The 17,165-nt window shown below is 54.9% G+C and overlaps 1 protein-coding gene across 2 annotated transcripts in view; it reads right to left on the reverse strand.

Annotated features, from left to right (window-relative positions):
- The window catches only part of LOC138663764 (oocyte zinc finger protein XlCOF22-like), a 71,788-nt gene extending 63,697 nt beyond the window's left edge, over nt 1-8,091 (reverse strand). Inside the window, exon 1 of one of the 2 annotated variants that reach the window (XM_069750100.1) lies at nt 7,907-8,091. In XM_069750100.1, coding sequence (XP_069606201.1) covers nt 7,907-8,068 — 162 coding nt within the window. In that variant the 5' untranslated portion in view covers nt 8,069-8,091. The remainder of the gene's footprint in view (nt 1-7,906) is intronic. The other variant, XM_069750101.1, reaches the window with a different exon arrangement.
- Nucleotides 8,092-17,165: the final 9,074 nt, after the last annotated feature.

Consider the following 17,165-nt stretch of genomic DNA (forward strand, 5'->3'; position numbering starts at 1 on the left):
TGTTGTAAAGTGTGGACTAAACTTTATTATTTTTCAAATGTGGCCTACACAAGTGTTAAGTTGTGTTTGGTGAACTTTCCTTTTTTTTTTTTCTGCAGATCGGACTACAGAGCAAGTTTAACTCACACGGGGACCGTGCAGACAGCCGTAAACGTCGCTGCAAGGCCCAAAAACCCTCCTCTAGGTTATCCTATGTAGTGTTTTTCCACTATTTAGCTGGAGACGGGTGGAAAGACACTAATAGGAATTTTTTTTTTTAAATTTTAAACAGGCTGCACTATTTGAAAAAAAGGAAATTTTTTTTCAAGGTATGAGGCAGTAACGCACCCTGAGCTGAATCCAACCGGCTATGGCTGCACACAGACTACAGGGCGAGCTGCGCTCACACAGAGACTGTGCAGACAGCCGTAAACGGCGCTGCAAGGCCCAAAAAAACCCCTCTAGGTTATCCTATGTAGTGTTTTTCCACAATTTAGCTGGAGACGGGTGGAAAAACACTAATAGGAAATTTGAGAAAAAATGTGCAGCAGGCTGCACTATGAGCAAAAAAGGACAACTGTGTGAGGCAGTGTGAACCCCCCCTGAGCTGAATACAACCGGGTATATGGCTGCACACAGACTACAGAGTGAGCTGCACACACACACACACACAGAGACCTTGCAGAACGCTGTTAAAACAGCGCTGCAAGGCAAGAGCAAGGTGAACAGTGAAGAACACACAGCGTTTTGCTAAATTAGCCTTGGGAAAGGAAAATAAAGCAATTAGCTATCTCAACTGGCCCTCAGTTAGAACCCAGCGTCCTGTCCCTAACTGAAATCACAGCAGAGTGAGCGCAAAATGGCGGCAGCGTTTTTTATAGTGCAGAGTGACATCATTTCAGCAGCCAATCACAGCCTTGCCAGTAGTTACATGCCCACCATGCTAAACAGGATGTGCCCACACTTCCAATCATTCCTCATTGGCTGCTGCGTTCAGTTTGAATTCTGGGAACTTCCGATTCCGGTATCCGATACGCGGGAAGTATCGGAATTCGGTATCGGAATTCCAATACCGCAAATATCGGCCGATACCCGATACTTGCGGTATCGGAATACTCAACACTACTGATCACTACTGAGCATGTACATAAAGTGCAGTACAGATTCATCTCAACTCTGACTCCACAGCACTGGTCACTACTGAGCATGTGCATAAAGTGCAGCACAGATTCATCTCATCTACGACTCCACAGCACTGGTCACTACTGAGCATATACATAAAGTGCAGCACAGATTCATCTCAACTCCGACTCTACAGCACTGGTTATTACTGAGAATGTACATAAAGTGCAGCACAGATTCATCTCAGCTCCAACTCCACAGTACTGGTCACTACTGAGCATGTGCATAAAGTGCAGCACCGATTCATCTCAACTAAAAACCAAGATCCTTAGATCAGGAATAAAACAGACATTTATAGGACATTTCATAACTTTCCCAAATTCTTATGAAAAAAGTTTACATGATGTACAGGTTTGTACTACTGTAGCCAATTTATATATTTTAGGAGTTGGAGTCAGTCCATTTTATACTGACTCTGAGTCCACAAAAATGGACACTGACTCCAACTCCACGACACCGGCTCCACAGCCCTGCGGAATATGAAGCGAGCTCAGGAGCTTCGGTTATACAGCCAGCATCTGTCCGTAACTGAAGTGATCGGGGGCTTGCTTTCATCATTGCTGTTTAATAATTTAGATATCACTGTCGGTCACACGATCACAGGGTGCCGATAGGCTGCCATGATGAAAGTGCGCATGACTGCCATCTTACTCCTCCCCTTATGAAGCCCAGCCTGTGCCTGGGATTCAAATAAAAATGTCATTTTGACTCTATGCTTCAAAACAATAGAACTCCAATTTATAGAACAAGCAATCACATGATCACAGGTTGAAATCCCCTAAGGAGAGTAAATGAAACATTTTAAGTAATAAAAAAAAGTTTAAAAAAAAAATATATATATATGTATATATAAAAAAAATGAAAATTTGAAAAAAAAAAAATCCTTTTTCCCAGAATATAAACAAACAAAAAATTTGGTAACATAGATAAAAGTCTGAATACATCTAATATAAAATTAAGTAACTTTTTATGGTAAAAACTATAAAGAGAAAAAAAAATGAAATGCCAGTAGAATTGCCGTTAAAAATATTCAATAAAAAGTCATATGTATCCCAAAACAGGTTCCTGTACCATGATCAATATGGGGAAAAATACAGCCATCATACAGGTCCATTGCCATTAAAAAGTTATGTGTTTCAGAATATGGTGACCCAAACCATTTGTTTAGTTGTTTTATTTTAGAAAATTCCGATGAAAATGCGAATCACGCTGACATATGATGGGAGTATAGGCGGTTTGTATTTTGTAACTATAACAATTAAGAAGAAGCTGTCCAAGTAATGGACAACCTCTCTAATGAAGAAACAACTGGAGTACGATGCGCCTAATTCATAAAAGGGTTCCTCCACTACTTTGACATTGATGATCTATCCTAATGATCACAGATCAGTGGGCTTCTGACACCTGGCACCCCCTCCGATCAGCTATTCTCTGTACAAGCAGTGGCCGGATGTTGGCAGTTGCAGAGCAGTGCAGCACAGCGCCATCATCTGTGTAGTGGCCATGGCTGAGTACTGCAGATTTACTCCTATTCATTCTATCTGCAGTACCTGGCAGCAGACACTACATAGTGGATGGAGCTGTGCTGCCAACAGCCGATCAATGGGGGTGCTAGCCTAGCTGATAGCGGTAAAAGTAGTGGAGAACCTCATAGGAAGTGTATGCATCTTAGCAGTGTCGGACTGGGGTGACAAAGGCCCACTAATAACATTGACTTTGAATTTGGGGGGGGGGGCCCACTTTTCACCTGCATGCAAATATTATACTACCTTTGTTCACAAATTTACCTCTATCCCTATATAATAATAAACTTGGTAGCGTGGTTAATGAATCATGAGATGCTGCTGAGCCGCCCGTCAGGGCTGTGGGGTACTCGGTACTGGGTCCGGTCGAAATTAAAGGGGTGGTCACGGTGGCAGCGACCCGGTCCGTGGCCCTGGGCGCCCAAGTAAAAGGGACGTTTAAAGGGGTTGTGGAAATAAGGAAAGTTTGTGACGCCACCTGTGGTTCTCGGTCAGAGGTAACCGACGCTGCTTAAAGAGGTCCTCTGGGGGCGATGGTGCTGCAGCAAAGATGGTGTCGCTTCCCACAGGTGAAGCATGGTCCCCAGGGCTCCCAGTGTATTTGGCAGGGATGGTGAATGCTGCAAATAATTGGAGGACACAAGGTTGCAGTCTTTACCTGGTTTACTGAGATGGTATTCAGCCTCAGTCCAGGGTACCGATAACAGGTGTAGCTGGAGTCCAGGCAGCCTGAAGACAGGTGGAAATCTCCTTAACTGGTCAGTTTGGGAGCCATCCACTATGTGCTGGTCTGTGGTCCCATGCTGCCTGTAATTCTCTAACAAGGCTCTCTTTCTTCCTTGTCCAGGGACAGTACCTGCACGGTAGGCAACTTGGATCACTGTTCATGGTGACTCCGGACTCTGATTGCTGCTGTACCTCAGGTATTATGTGGGCAAGTCCCTTTTAGTTTCCTGCCCTCCGGTTCTGCCATGGGGCTTGCAGTCCCCCTCAGCCTCGGGCTCTCAGTACCCGGTTTCTGCGCTCAGCTTAGAGAGGCCCAGTAGCAGTCTTTCTCTAGCTCCTAAGTACCTCTATGTTCCTTCACTGTCTGCTACCAACTGTCAACTGTCTGCTTGTCTGCCTAGCAACTGACTCATCCTCCCAACCAGAGAGAGCAGCTCCCCTCAAGTCGGGTGTAGAGCTCCCCCTTCTGGCCTGGATTCTGAATCTGTTGCATGAAAGGTTACCTGCCAAAGGGATTCCTCCTGTCTGCAGGCATGGCATTACCCTCTCCGAGAGGAAGGCAATACCACTGTGGTACCTGAACACCTGGGGTGCCACACTGCTTTTTTCTGTACAAAGTGAATCAAGTGAATTATGCCAAGTACTGCCCATACAGTGGGGTTGGGGGCCCAGATCTACACAGGGGCCCACCGAGGGATTCCCCTATTACCCTGTGGGCCAGTCCGATCCTGCATCTTAGTGAGTAAGGCGCATCTTGAAACTACTCTACTGCAACACCAGAAATGTTACTTTAACCAGGGGCTGGTGTAGTTTTCTGGTGTCATTTACTTCACCTTAGTGGAGTAAAATATGATAAACCTGCCAGGTGGCCTACGCACTCCCCACTCTGCAAACATACCATTCACACACTGGCTGTATACCGCACACAGCACTCATACACTGGCTGTATTCTGCACATAGCACTCATACACTGGCTATATACCGCAGACATAAGAACATATTTCACTTATACAATAGACTACACTGAACACTTGCACTGCATACCCCAATGACAAAGCAGATGTCACACTTATCTGCTTTCTTTCATGACTGCTTGTTCTTGGCTGATGGCAGAAGACTTGCAGGCTGTGGGCATCTCTGAGACGCTGCCAGCTCCAGATGAGCCACGGCCCTTTCACTGCAGTCCCAGTTGCCCCCACTGCAGTCAGCCGTCCGGCACCCTGTGCTATTGCAGAGGCCGCACATAGCTAAGCCCGGCCATGGTTGAAATCATCCACTTTGGCTGACTTGTATCCGGGATCGGACTAGCACACTGGAGAACAGGTTAATCCACCGGTGAGCCTACACCCCCTATATGGGCAGTAGTTGGCAGAATACACTTTATTCACTATGTACAGACAGAAACAGCATCTCATCATTTATTTTACAAACTACCCAGCTTACTATTATATAGAAGCATATATAAATGTGAGAATGAAGGTCAGGGAATATTTGAATGTAGCAGAAAAGTGGGCCCCCAGAGTTTATGTTACTGGTGGGCACTTGGCAGCCCACTCTGACACTGTTTGTATCTACTATAAATGGGCTCTGCCAGGCAGATAGGAATGAATATGTGACTTTCCATGGTCCAAAAAGCTGGTCAGAATATTCTATGAAATAGGGCTTGTCTAAAAGGCCCCATACACATGAGATAAATATGGACCTGTCACATAGTCAATTATACAGTATGTAGCCCCAAAAAGTGTGACTAAAAAAATACAACTTGTGCCCAAAAATTGGGGGCTAAAATACAATTTGATCTTTGGATTATGATCTAAAAAATACCACTAATAATGCTTTGCTCCGCTGCCTCTGAGTAACCTTCGACTCTGCCCTGTCCTTCAAACCGCACATCCAAGCTCTTTCCACCTCCTGTCGCCTCCAGCTCAAAAATATCTACAGAATCCGTCCTTTCCTCAACCGTCAATCTACTAAAATGCTTGTGCATGCTCTCATCATCTCCCGCCTTGACTACTGCAACATCCTTTTCTGCGGCCTCCCTGCTAATACCCTTGCACCTCTCCAGTCCATCCTTAACTCTGCTGCCCGACTAATCCATCTCTCTCCTCGCTACTCCTCCGCTTCCCCCCTCTGCAAATCTCTTCACTGGCTCCCATTCCCTCAGTGTATCCAGTTCAAATTACTAATACTGACCTACAAAGCCATCCACAACCTGTCTCCTCCATATATCTCTGAACTAATCTCCCGATATCTTCCCTCACGTGATCTCAGGTCCTCCCCAGACCTCCTTCTCTCCTCCACACTTATTCGCTCCTCACCCAACCGCCTCCAAGACGTCTCCCGATTATCCCCCATCCTCTGGAATTCTTTGACCCAACACATCCGACTATCAACCACATTCGGATCCTTCAGACGGAACCTGAAAACCCATCTCTTCAGGAAAGCCTACAGCCTGCACTGACCCTGCTTCCTCCTCACCACTGCCTAATCTACCACCTCACCAACACCGGAGCTCCTGCAACCCTCAACCTACTGTCTCCTTCCCCACCATCCTGTAGAATGTAAGCCCGCAAGGGCAGGGTCCTCGCCCCTCTGTATTAGTCTGTCATTGTTAGTTTGCTTACTGTAAGTGATATCTGTAACTTGTATGTAACCCCTTCTCATGTAAAGCACCATGGAATCAATGGTGCTATATAAATAAATAATACTGATTAATAAAGGCTAGAATAGGCCGATCCTGAAGGCCTTTAAAATACTGTAATAAGTGCTTTATTTTAATCTTACACCCTCTAACCTCCACTAAAAGAGGTCCCCTAGATGTTACAGGATCTCAAATCCTGGAACAGATTACAGAATCAGGTATCATTGGAAAAGTCCCCTTCTACAGGAAATAGATTGAAAAAAGTCCCCAATATTCTAATATATATTAGAGTTAGCTCTAACAAATTGCTCAAAATCTTTGTCACTGAAAGCCATGCTCAAATGTTTGCATATTGATTCCTGTATCCAGGCTGGAATTCCATGGTACAAAGGTGACCCAGAATTGACTCCAATATGAATCAGAGCAAAAAAAACAAGCTGAAATACAGATCTAGCCATATAAAGTTTTAGCTTCTGGAATTTGATGTAACCCAGAAGCTTCCATTATAGTGTACAGTTCAGGCCACCACAAAACAGACCATCATACATCCACCATGTCTTCCAAACATCCTAGATACAGCAGAGGCAGGTTAGGGCATCATACGGTGTGTGGGGAGTATCATAATGTGTGGGGGCATCATACTGTGTCTATGGGGGAACTGTGAGTGCATCATACTGTGTGGTAGAAATATCATAACGTGTAGGTGGCTATCATACTATGGGTGAGAAGTACCATACTGTGTGGGGGGCTGTTATAGCAACACAGTGTGTGGAGGGACTTTTGGGGGGCATCATAATTTGTAGAGGGCTGTAAGGACCCCAAACTGGATGTGAGGGACTGTGCCTGTTTGCATGGAGGAAATGTGGAGGCATTACTGTGGGAGGTATATTAGAATGGGGGGCTGTATAAGCATCAGGATGTGTGTGAGTCCATGACACTGTGTATGTGAGCGGACTGTCAAAGTATCATATAGTGTGAGAGAAGTACCATATTGTAGGGGGAGCTGTGGTGGTAACACATTGTGTGTGGGGGAAACTGTGGGGGCATCATATTGTGTAGCGTGCGGTGGTGACATCATACTATTTGTGGTGGTCACTGTGGGGACCTCATACTGTGTGGGGGGGGACTGTGAAGGCATTATTGTATGAGGGTAATGAGGGGGAATTATACGGTGTGTAGAGGGCATCATACAATATGTGGTGAATATGGAGGAAATCTTAGAATGGGGAAACTATGGAGGCATCAGGCTGTGTGTGGGGCATCATACTGTTTGGGGGGCATCATACTTGTGGATAGCAGGTATCCTACTGTTGGGCGTCAGGGTTGACAATCTGCTTTTTAATTATTTCTGGATATCTGAACTAAAAACCTCAGGCGACATGAAGGTTTTAAAGATATAAAACCTTTTTAGAGACCACATCCCTGCATCACACCCTTAGCATATTTCCATTACTTTAAAAAAAAAATTAAAAGGGTTGCTGTAGCTAAAAAATAATCTGACAGCAGCCTGAGAAAATTCAATTTTTCTAATGTTATATACTTGTCTCTCCAGTGCTGATACTGTGCTCACAACAGCAGCAGCCATAACATGCTGTCATTCCAGCAATGGTAATATCAGCACTGTAACTGTGAGAATTAACTCCTGGATGGGCTCACAATGCAGTAAATGCCCCCTGTCACCTCTCAGGTTTGTGATCTTTGTACTCCCATGAAAGGCTGCCAGAGAATGAGCTACATTGGAGATCATTATTTACTCTATATACTGCAATACTGTGGTATATGCTGCAAGTGATCAGACGATGGCAGGTTCAACACCCTTAAGGAGCTAAAAAGATAGAGAGACATATTGGCTCACCTTCACAGTCCTGAAGTGAAGGAGAAATGTCAGCTGGTGTGCAGAAGATGATCCCCAGGTCAGTTCCCAGCTTAGTATTCCAGAAAGTGAAAAGTGGGATCCAAAGAAAAACAATGTGTCTTTAAAATACCAAAAGGTTTCTTCAAAATGTGTTAGAACCATCCATGGTGTCACCGCCGCGCTCACTGTGGAGTTGTGGACTGACTGTAGATGGTTGCAGGAATTTCATAGCCAAGTATCAGCAGCACAAGGCTTGGAGGTGGAGTACAGCTCAGGAGGGGTGTGCCACACAGCTCAGGAGGGGGTGGCAGATGGCTCAGGAGGGGGTGGCAGACAGCTCAGGAGAGGGTGACAGACTGGTCAGGAGGGGGTGGCAGATGGCTCAGGAGGGGGTGCCATACAGCTCAGGAGGGGGTGGCAGATGGCTCAGGAGGGGTGTGCAATACAAATCAAGAGGGGGTGCCATACAGCTCAGGAGGGGATGTCATACAGCTCAGGAGGGGTGTGCCATACAGCTCAGGAGGGGGTGCCATACAGCTCAGGAGCGGGTGGCAGACGGCTCAGGAGGGGTGTGCCATACAGCTCAGGAGGGGGTGCCATACAGCTCAGGAGGGGGTGGCAGACAGCTCAGGAGGGGGTGACAGACGGGTCAGGAGGGGGTGGCAGACGGCTCAGGCGGGGGTGGCAGACGGCTCAGGAGGGCGTGCCATACAGCTCAGGAGGGGGTGGCAGACGGCTCAAGAGGGGTGTGCCATACAGCTCAGGAGGGGGTGGCAGACAGTTCAGGAGGGGGTGACAGACAGCTCACGAGGGGGTGGCAGACGTTTCAGGAGGTGGTGCCATACCGCTCAGGAGGGGGTGGCAGATGGCTCAGGAGAGGTGTGCCATACAGCTCAGGAGGGGGTGCCATACAGCTCAGGAGGGGGTGGCAGACGGCTCAGGAGGGTATGCCATACAGCTCAAGAGGTGATGCCATACAGCTCAGGAGGGAGTGGCAGATGGCTCAGGAGGGGGTGCCATACAGCTCAGGAGGGGGTGGCAGATGGCTCAGGAGGGGTGTGCCATACAGCTCAGGAGGGGGTGCCATACAGCTCAGGAGGGGGTGTCATACAGCTCAGGAGGGGGTGGCAGACGGCTCAGGAGGGGTGTGCCATACAGCTCAGGAGGGGGTACCATACAGCTCAGGAGCGGGTGGCAGACGGCTCAGGAGGGGTGTGCCATACAGCTCAGGAGGGGGTGCCATACAGCTCAGGAGGGGGTGGCAGACGGCACAGGAGGGGTGTGCCATACAGCTCAGGAGGGGGTGGCAGACAGCTCAGGAGGGGGTGACAGACAGCTCACGAGGGGGTGGCAGACGTTTCAGGAGGGGGTGCCATGCAGCTCAGGAGAGGGTGGCAGACGGCTCAGGAGGGGCTGACAGACGGGTTAGGAGGGGGGTGCCATAAAGCTCAGGAGGGGGTGGCAGACTGCTCAGGAGGGGTGTGCCATACAGCTCAGGAGGGGGTGGCAGACAGCTCAGGAGAGGGTGACAGACTGGTCAGGAGGGGGTGGCAGATGGCTCAGGAGGGGGTGCCATACAGCTCAGGAGGGGGTGGCAGATGGCTCAGGAGAAGTGTGCCATACAGCTCAAGAGGGGGTGCCATACAGCTCAGGAGGGGGTGTAATACAGCTCAGGAGGGGGTGGCAGACGGCTCAGGAGAGGTGTTACATACAGCTCAGGAGGGGGTGCCATACAGCTCAGGAGCGGGTGGCAGACGGCTCAGGAGGGGTGTGCCATACAGCTCAGGAGGGGGTACCATACAGCTCAGGAGGGGGTGGCAGACGGCACAGGAGGAGTGTGCCATACAGCTCAGGAGGGGGTGGCAGACAGCTCAGGAGGGGGTGACAGACAGCTCACGAGGGGGTGGCAGACGGCTCAGGAGAGGTGTGCCATACAGCTCAGGAGGGGGTGCCATACAGCTCAGGAGGGAGTGGCAGACGGCTCAGGAGGGGTGTGCCATACAGCTCAGGAGGGGGTGGCAGACAGCTCAGGAGGGGGTGACAGATGGGTCAGGAGGGGGTGGCAAACAGCTCAGGAGGGGGTGGCAAACGGCTCAGGAGGGAGTGCTATACTGCTCAGGAGGGGGTGGCAGACGGCTCAGGAGGGGGTGACAGACTGGTCAGGAGGGGGTGGCAGATGGCTCAGAAGGGGGTGCCATACAGCTCAGGAGGGGGTGGCAGACGGCTCAGGAGTGGTGTGCCATGCAGCTCAGGAGGGGGTGGCAGACAGCTCAGGAGGGGGTGACAGATGGCTCAGGAGGGGGTGGCAGACGGCTCAGGAGGGGGTGGCAGACGGCTCAGGAGGGGGTGGCAGACGGCTCAGGAGGGCGTGCCATACAGCTCAGGAGGGGGTGGCAGACGGCTCAAGAGGGGTGTGCCATACAGCTCAGGAGGGGGTGGCAGACAGTTCAGGAGGGGGTGACAGACAGCTCACGAGGGGGTGGCAGACGTTTCAGGAGGTGGTGCCATACCGCTCAGGAGGGGGTGGCAGATGGCTCAGGAGAGGTGTGCCATACAGCTCAGGAGGGGGTGCCATACAGCTCAGGAGGGGGTGGCAGACGGCTCAGGAGGGTGTGCCATACAGCTCAGGAGGTGATGCCATACAGCTCAGGAGGGAGTGGCAGATGGCTCAGGAGGGGGTGCCATACAGCTCAGGAGGGGGTGGCAGATGGCTCAGGAGGGGTGTGCCATACAGCTCAAGAGGGGGTGCCATACAGCTCAGGAGGGGGTGTCATACAGCTCAGGAGGGGCTGGCAGACGGCTCAGGAGGGGTGTGCCATACAGCTCAGGAGGGGGTGCCATACAGCTCAGGAGCGGGTGGCAGACGGCTCAGGAGGGGTGTGCCATACAGCTCAGGAGGGGGTGCCATACAGCTCAGGAGGGGGTGGCAGACGGCACAGGAGGGGTGTGCCATACAGCTCAGGAGGGGGTGGCAGACAGCTCAGGAGGGGGTGACAGACAGCTCACGAGGGGGTGGCAGACGTTTCAGGAGGGGGTGCCATATAGCTCAGGAGGGGGTGGCAGACGGCTCAGGAGAGGTGTGCCATACAGCTCAGGAGGGGGTGCCATACAGCTCAGGAGGGGGTGGCAGATGGCTCAGGAGGGTGTGCCATACAGCTCAGGAGGGGGTAGCAAACGGCTAAGGAGGGGTGGCAGACAGCTCAGGAGGGGGTGACAGATGGGTCAGGAGGAGGTGGCAGACAGCTCAGGAGGGAGTGACAGACGGGTCAGGAGGAGGTGGCAAAGACTCAGGAGGGGGTGCCATACAGCTCAGGAGGGGGTGGCAGACGGCTCAGGAGGGGGTGGTGGACAGCTCAGGAGGGGGTGACAGACGGGTCAGGAAGAGGTGACAGAGACTCAGGAGGGGTGTGCCATACAGCTCAGGAGGGGGTAGCAGACAGCTCAGGAGGGGGTGACAGACGGGTCAGGAGGGGGTGGCAGACGGCTCAGGAGGGGGTGGCAGACGGCTCAGGAGGGGGTGGCAGACGGCTCAGGAGGGCGTGCCATACAGCTCAGGAGGGGGTGGCAGATGGCTCAAGAGGGGTGTGCCATACAGCTCAGGAGGGGGTGGCAGACAGTTCAGGAGGGGGTGACAGACAGCTCACGAGGGGGTGGCAGACGTTTCAGGAGGTGGTGCCATACCGCTCAGGAGGGGGTGGCAGATGGCTCAGGAGGTGATGCCATACAGCTCAGGAGGGAGTGGCAGATGGCTCAGGAGGGGGTGCCATACAGCTCAGGAGGGGGTGGCAGATGGCTCAGGAGGGGTGTGCCATACAGCTCAAGAGGGGGTGCCATACAGCTCAGGAGGGGGTGTCATACAGCTCAGGAGGGGCTGGCAGACGGCTCAGGAGGGGTGTGCCATACAGCTCAGGAGGGGGTGCCATACAGCTCAGGAGCGGGTGGCAGACGGCTCAGGAGGGGTGTGCCATACAGCTCAGGAGGGGGTGCCATACAGCTCAGGAGGGGGTGGCAGACAGCACAGGAGGGGTGTGCCATACAGCTCAGGAGGGGGTGGCAGACAGCTCAGGAGGGGGTGACAGACAGCTCACGAGGGGGTGGCAGACGTTTCAGGAGGGGGTGCCATACAGCTCAGGAGGGGGTGGCAGACGGCTCAGGAGAGGTGTGCCATACAGCTCAGGAGGGGGTGCCATACAGCTCAGGAGGGGGTGGCAGATGGCTCAGGAGGGTGTGCCATACAGCTCAGGAGGGGGTAGCAGACGGCTAAGGAGGGGTGGCAGACAGCTCAGGAGGGGGTGACAGATGGGTCAGGAGGAGGTGGCAGACAGCTCAGGAGGGAGTGACAGACGGGTCAGGAGGAGGTGGCAAAGACTCAGGAGGGGGTGCCATACAGCTCAGGAGGGGGTGGCAGACGGCTCAGGAGGGGGTGGTGGACAGCTCAGGAGGGGGTGACAGACGGGTCAGGAAGAGGTGACAGAGACTCAGGAGGGGGGGGCCATACAGCTCAGGAGGGGGTAGCAGACGGCTAAGGAAGGGTGGCAGACAGCTCAGGAGGGGGTGACAGATGGGTCAGGAGGACGTGGCAAAGACTCAGGAGGGGGTGCCATACAGCTCAGGAGAGGGTGGCAGACGGCTCAGGAGGGGGTGACAGACGGGTTAGGAGGGGGGTGCCATACAGCTCAGGAGGGGGTGGCAGACTGCTCAGGAGGGGTGTGCCATACAGCTCAGGAGGGGGTGGCAGACAGCTCAGGAGAGGGTGACAGACTGGTCAGGAGGGGGTGGCAGATGGCTCAGGAGGGGGTGCCAAACAGCTCAGGAGGGGGTGGCAGATGGCTCAGGAGGGGTGTGCCATACAGCTCAAGAGGGGGTGCCATACAGCTCAGGAGGGGGTGTCATACAGCTCAGGAGGGGGTGGCAGACGGCTCAGGAGGGGTGTGTCATACAGCTCAGGAGGGGGTGCCATACAGCTCAGGAGCGGGTGGCAGACGGGTTAGGAGGGGTGTGCCATACAGCTCAGGAGGGGGTGCCATACAGCTCAGGAGGGGGTGGCAGACGGCACAGGAGGGGTGTGCCATACAGCTCAGGAGGGGGTGGCAGACAGCTCAGGAGGGGGTGACAGACAGCTCACGAGGGGGTGGCAGACGTTTCAGGAGGGGGTGCCATACAGCTCAGGAGGGGGTGGCAGACGGCTCAGGAGAGGTGTGCCATACAGCTCAGGAGGGGGTGCCATACAGCTCAGGAGGGGGTGGCAGATGGCTCAGGAGGGTGTGCCATACAGCTCAGGAGGGGGTAGCAGACGGCTAAGGAGGGGTGGCAGACAGCTCAGGAGGGGGTGACAGATGGGTCAGGAGGAGGTGGCAGACAGCTCAGGAGGGGATGAAAGACGGGTCAGGAGGAGGTGGCAAAGACTCAGGAGGGGGTGCCATACAGCTCAGGAGAGGGTGGCAGACGGCTCAGGAGGGGGTGGTAGACAGCTCAGGAGTGGGTGACAGACGGGTCAGGAAGAGGTGACAGAGACTCAGGAGGGGTGTGCCATACAGCTCAGGAGGGGGTAGCAGACGGCTAAGGAGGGGTGGCAGACAGCTCAGGATGGGGTGACAGATGGGTCAGGAGGAGGTGGCAGACAGCTCAGGAGGGGGTGACAGACGGGTCAGGAGGAGGTGCCATACAGCTCAGGAGGGGGTGGCAGATGGCTCAGGAGGGGTGTGCCATACAGCTCAGGAGGGGGTGCCATACAGCTCAGGAGGGGGTGGCAGACGGCACAGGAGGGGTGTGCCATACAGCTCAGGAGGGGGTGGCAGACAGCTCAGGAGGGGGTGACAGACAGCTCACGAGGGGGTGGCAGACGTTTCAGGAGGGGGTGCCATACAGCTCAGGAGGGGGTGGCAGACGGCTCAGGAGAGGTGTGCCATACAGCTCAGGAGGGGGTGCCATACAGCTCAGGAGGGGGTGTCATACAGCTCAGGAGGGGGTGGCAGACGGCTCAGGAGGGGTGTGCCATACAGCTCAGGAGGGGTGCCATACAGCTCAGGAGCGGGTGGCAGACGGCTCAGGAGGGGTGTGCCATACAGCTCAGGAGGGGGTGCCATACAGCTCAGGAGGGGGTGGCAGACGGCACAGGAGGGGTGTGCCATACAGCTCAGGAGGGGGTGGCAGACAGCTCAGGAGGGGGTGACAGACAGCTCACGAGGGGGTGGCAGACGTTTCAGGAGGGGGTGCCATACAGCTCAGGAGGGGGTGGCAGACGGCTCAGGAGAGGTGTGCCATACAGCTCAGGAGGGGGTGGTAGACAGCTCAGGAGGGGGTGACAGACGGGTCAGGAAGAGGTGACAGAGACTCAGGAGGGGTGTGCCATACAGCTCAGGAGGGGGTAGCAGACGGCTAAGGAGGGGTGGCAGACAGCTCAGGAGGGGGTGACAGATGGGTCAGGAGGAGGTGGCAAAGACTCAGGAGGGGGTGCCATACAGCTCAGGAGAGGGTGGCAGACGGCTCAGGAGGGGGTGACAGATGGGTTAGGAGGGGGGTGCCATACAGCTCAGGAGGGGGTGGCAGACTGCTCAGGAGGGGTGTGCCATACAGCTCAGGAGGGGGTGGCAGACAGCTCAGAGAGGGTGAATGACTGGTCAGGAGGGGGTGGCAGATGGCTCAGGAGGGGGTGCCATACAGCTCAGGAGGGGGTGGCAGATGGCTCAGGAGGGGTGTGCCATACAGCTCAAGAAGGGGTGCCATACAGCTCAGGAGGGGGTGTCATACAGCTCAGGAGGGGGTGGCAGACGGCTCAGGAGGGGTGTGCCATACAGCTCAGGAGGGGGTGCCATACAGCTCAGGAGCGGGTGGCAGACGGGTTAGGAGGGGTGTGCCATACAGCTCAGGAGGGGGTGCCATACAGCTCAGGAGGGGGTGGCAGACGGCACAGGAGGGGTGTGCCATACCGCTCAGGAGGGGGTGGCAGACAGCTCAGGAGGGGCTGACAGACAGCTTACGAGGGGGTGGCAGACGTTTCAGGAGGGGGTGCCATACAGCTCAGGAGGGGGTGGCAGACGGCTCAGGAGAGGTTCCATACAGCTAAGGAGGGGGTGCCATACAGCTCAGGAGGGGGTGGCAGATGGCTCAGGAGGGTGTGCCATACAGCTCAGGAGGGGGTAGCAGACGGCTAAGGAGGGGTGGCAGACAGCTCAGGAGGGGGTGACAGATGGGTCAGGAGGAGGTGGCAGACAGCTCAGGAGGGGGTGACAGATGGGTCAGGAGGAGGTGGCAAAGACTCAGGAGGGGGTGCCATACAGCACAGGAAGGGGTGGCAGACGGCTCAGGAGGGGGTGGTAGACAGCTCAGGAGGGGGTGACAGATGGGTCAGGAAGAGGTGACAGAGACTCAGGAGGGGTGTGCCATACAGCTCAGGAGGGGGTAGCAGACGGCTAAGGAGGGGTGGCAGACAGCTCAGGAGGGGGTGACAGATGGGTCAGGAGGAGGTGGCAAAGACTCAGGAGGCATGCCATACAGCTCAGGAGAGGGTGGCAGACGGCTCAGGAGGGGGTGACAGACGGGTTAGGAGGGGGGTGCCATACAGCTCAGGAGGGGGTGGCAGACTGCTCAGGAGGGGTGTGCCATACAGCTCAGGAGGGGGTGGCAGACAGCTCAGGAGAGGGTGACAGACTGGTCAGGAGGGGGTGGCAGATGGCTCAGGAGGGGGTGCCATACAGCTCAGGAGGGGATGGCAGATGGCTCAGGAGAAGTGTGCCATACAGCTCAAGAGGGGGTGTCATACAGCTCAGGAGGGGGTGGTAGACGGCTCAGGAGGGGTGTGCCATACAGATCAGGAGGGGGTGCCATACAGCTCAGGAGCGGGTAGCAGACGGCTCAGGAGGGGTGTGCCATACAGCTCAGGAGGGGGTGCCATACAGCTCAGGAGGGGGTGGCAGACGGCACAGGAGGGGTGTGCCATTCAGCTCAGGAGAGGGTGGCAGACAGCTCAGGAGGGGGTGACAGACAGCTCACGAGGGGGTGGCAGACGGCTCAGGAGAAGTGTGTTATACAGCTCAGGAGGGCGTGCCATACAGCTCAGGAGGGGGTGGCAGATGGCTCAGGAGGTTGTGCCATACAGCTCAGGAGGGGATGCCATACAGCTCAGGAGGGAGTGGCAGATGGCTCAGGAGGGGTGTGCCATACAGCTCAGGAGGGGGTGGCAGACAGCTCAGGAGGGGGTGACAGATGGGTCAGAAGGGGGTGGCAAACAGCTCAGGAGGGGGTGGCAAACGGCTCTGGAGGGAGTGCTATACTGCTCAGGAGGGGGTGGCAGACGGCTCAGGAGGGGGTGGCAGATGGCTCAGGAGTGGTGTGCCATGCAGCTCAGGAGGGGGTGGCAGACAGGTCAGGAGGGGGTGGCAGATGGCTCAGGAGGGGGTGGCAGACGGCTCAGGAGGGCGTGCCATACAGCTCAGGAGGGGGAGGCAGACGGCTCAAGAGGGGTGTGCCATACAGCTCAGGAGGGGGTGGCAGACAGTTCAGGAGGGGGTGGCAGACAGCTCACGAGGGGGTGGCAGACGTTTCAGGAGGGGGTGCCATACAGCTCAGGAGGGGGTGGCAGACGGCTCAGGAGAGGTGTGACATACAGCTCAGGAGGGGGTGCCATACAGCTCAGGGGGGGTGGCAGATGGCTCAGGAGGGTGTGCCATACAGCTCAGGAGGGGATGACATACAGCTCAGGAGGGATTGGCAGACGACTCGAGGGGTGTGCCATACAGCTCAGGAGGGGGTGGCAGACGGCTCAGGAGAGGTGTGACATACAGCTCAGGAGGGGGTGCCATACAGCTCAGGGGGGGTGGCAGATGGCTCAGGAGGGTGTGCCATACAGCTCAGGAGGGGATGACATACAGCTCAGGAGGGATTGGCAGACGACTCAGGAGGGGTGTGCCATACAACTCAGGAGGGGGTGGCAGACAGCTCAGGAGGGGTTGACAGATGGGTCAGGAGGGGGTGGCAGACAGCTCAGGAGGGGGTGGCAGATGGCTCAAGAGGGGGTGACAGACAGCTCAGGAGGGGGTGGCAGACGGCTCAGGAGGGGGTGACAGACAGCTCAGGAGGGGGTGGCAGATGGCGGCGGAGGGGGTGCCATACAGCTCAGGAGGGGGTGGCAGACAGCTCAGGAGGGGGTGGCAGATGGCTCAGGAGGGGGTGGCATACGGCTCAGGAGGGGGTGACAGACAGCTCAGGAGAGGGTGGCAGATGGCTGACGGGGTGGCAGACGGCTCAGGAGGGGTGTGCC

Source organism: Ranitomeya imitator, chromosome 2 (genome assembly GCF_032444005.1).
Source record: "Ranitomeya imitator isolate aRanImi1 chromosome 2, aRanImi1.pri, whole genome shotgun sequence".
Taxonomy (NCBI): Eukaryota; Metazoa; Chordata; class Amphibia; order Anura; family Dendrobatidae; genus Ranitomeya; species Ranitomeya imitator.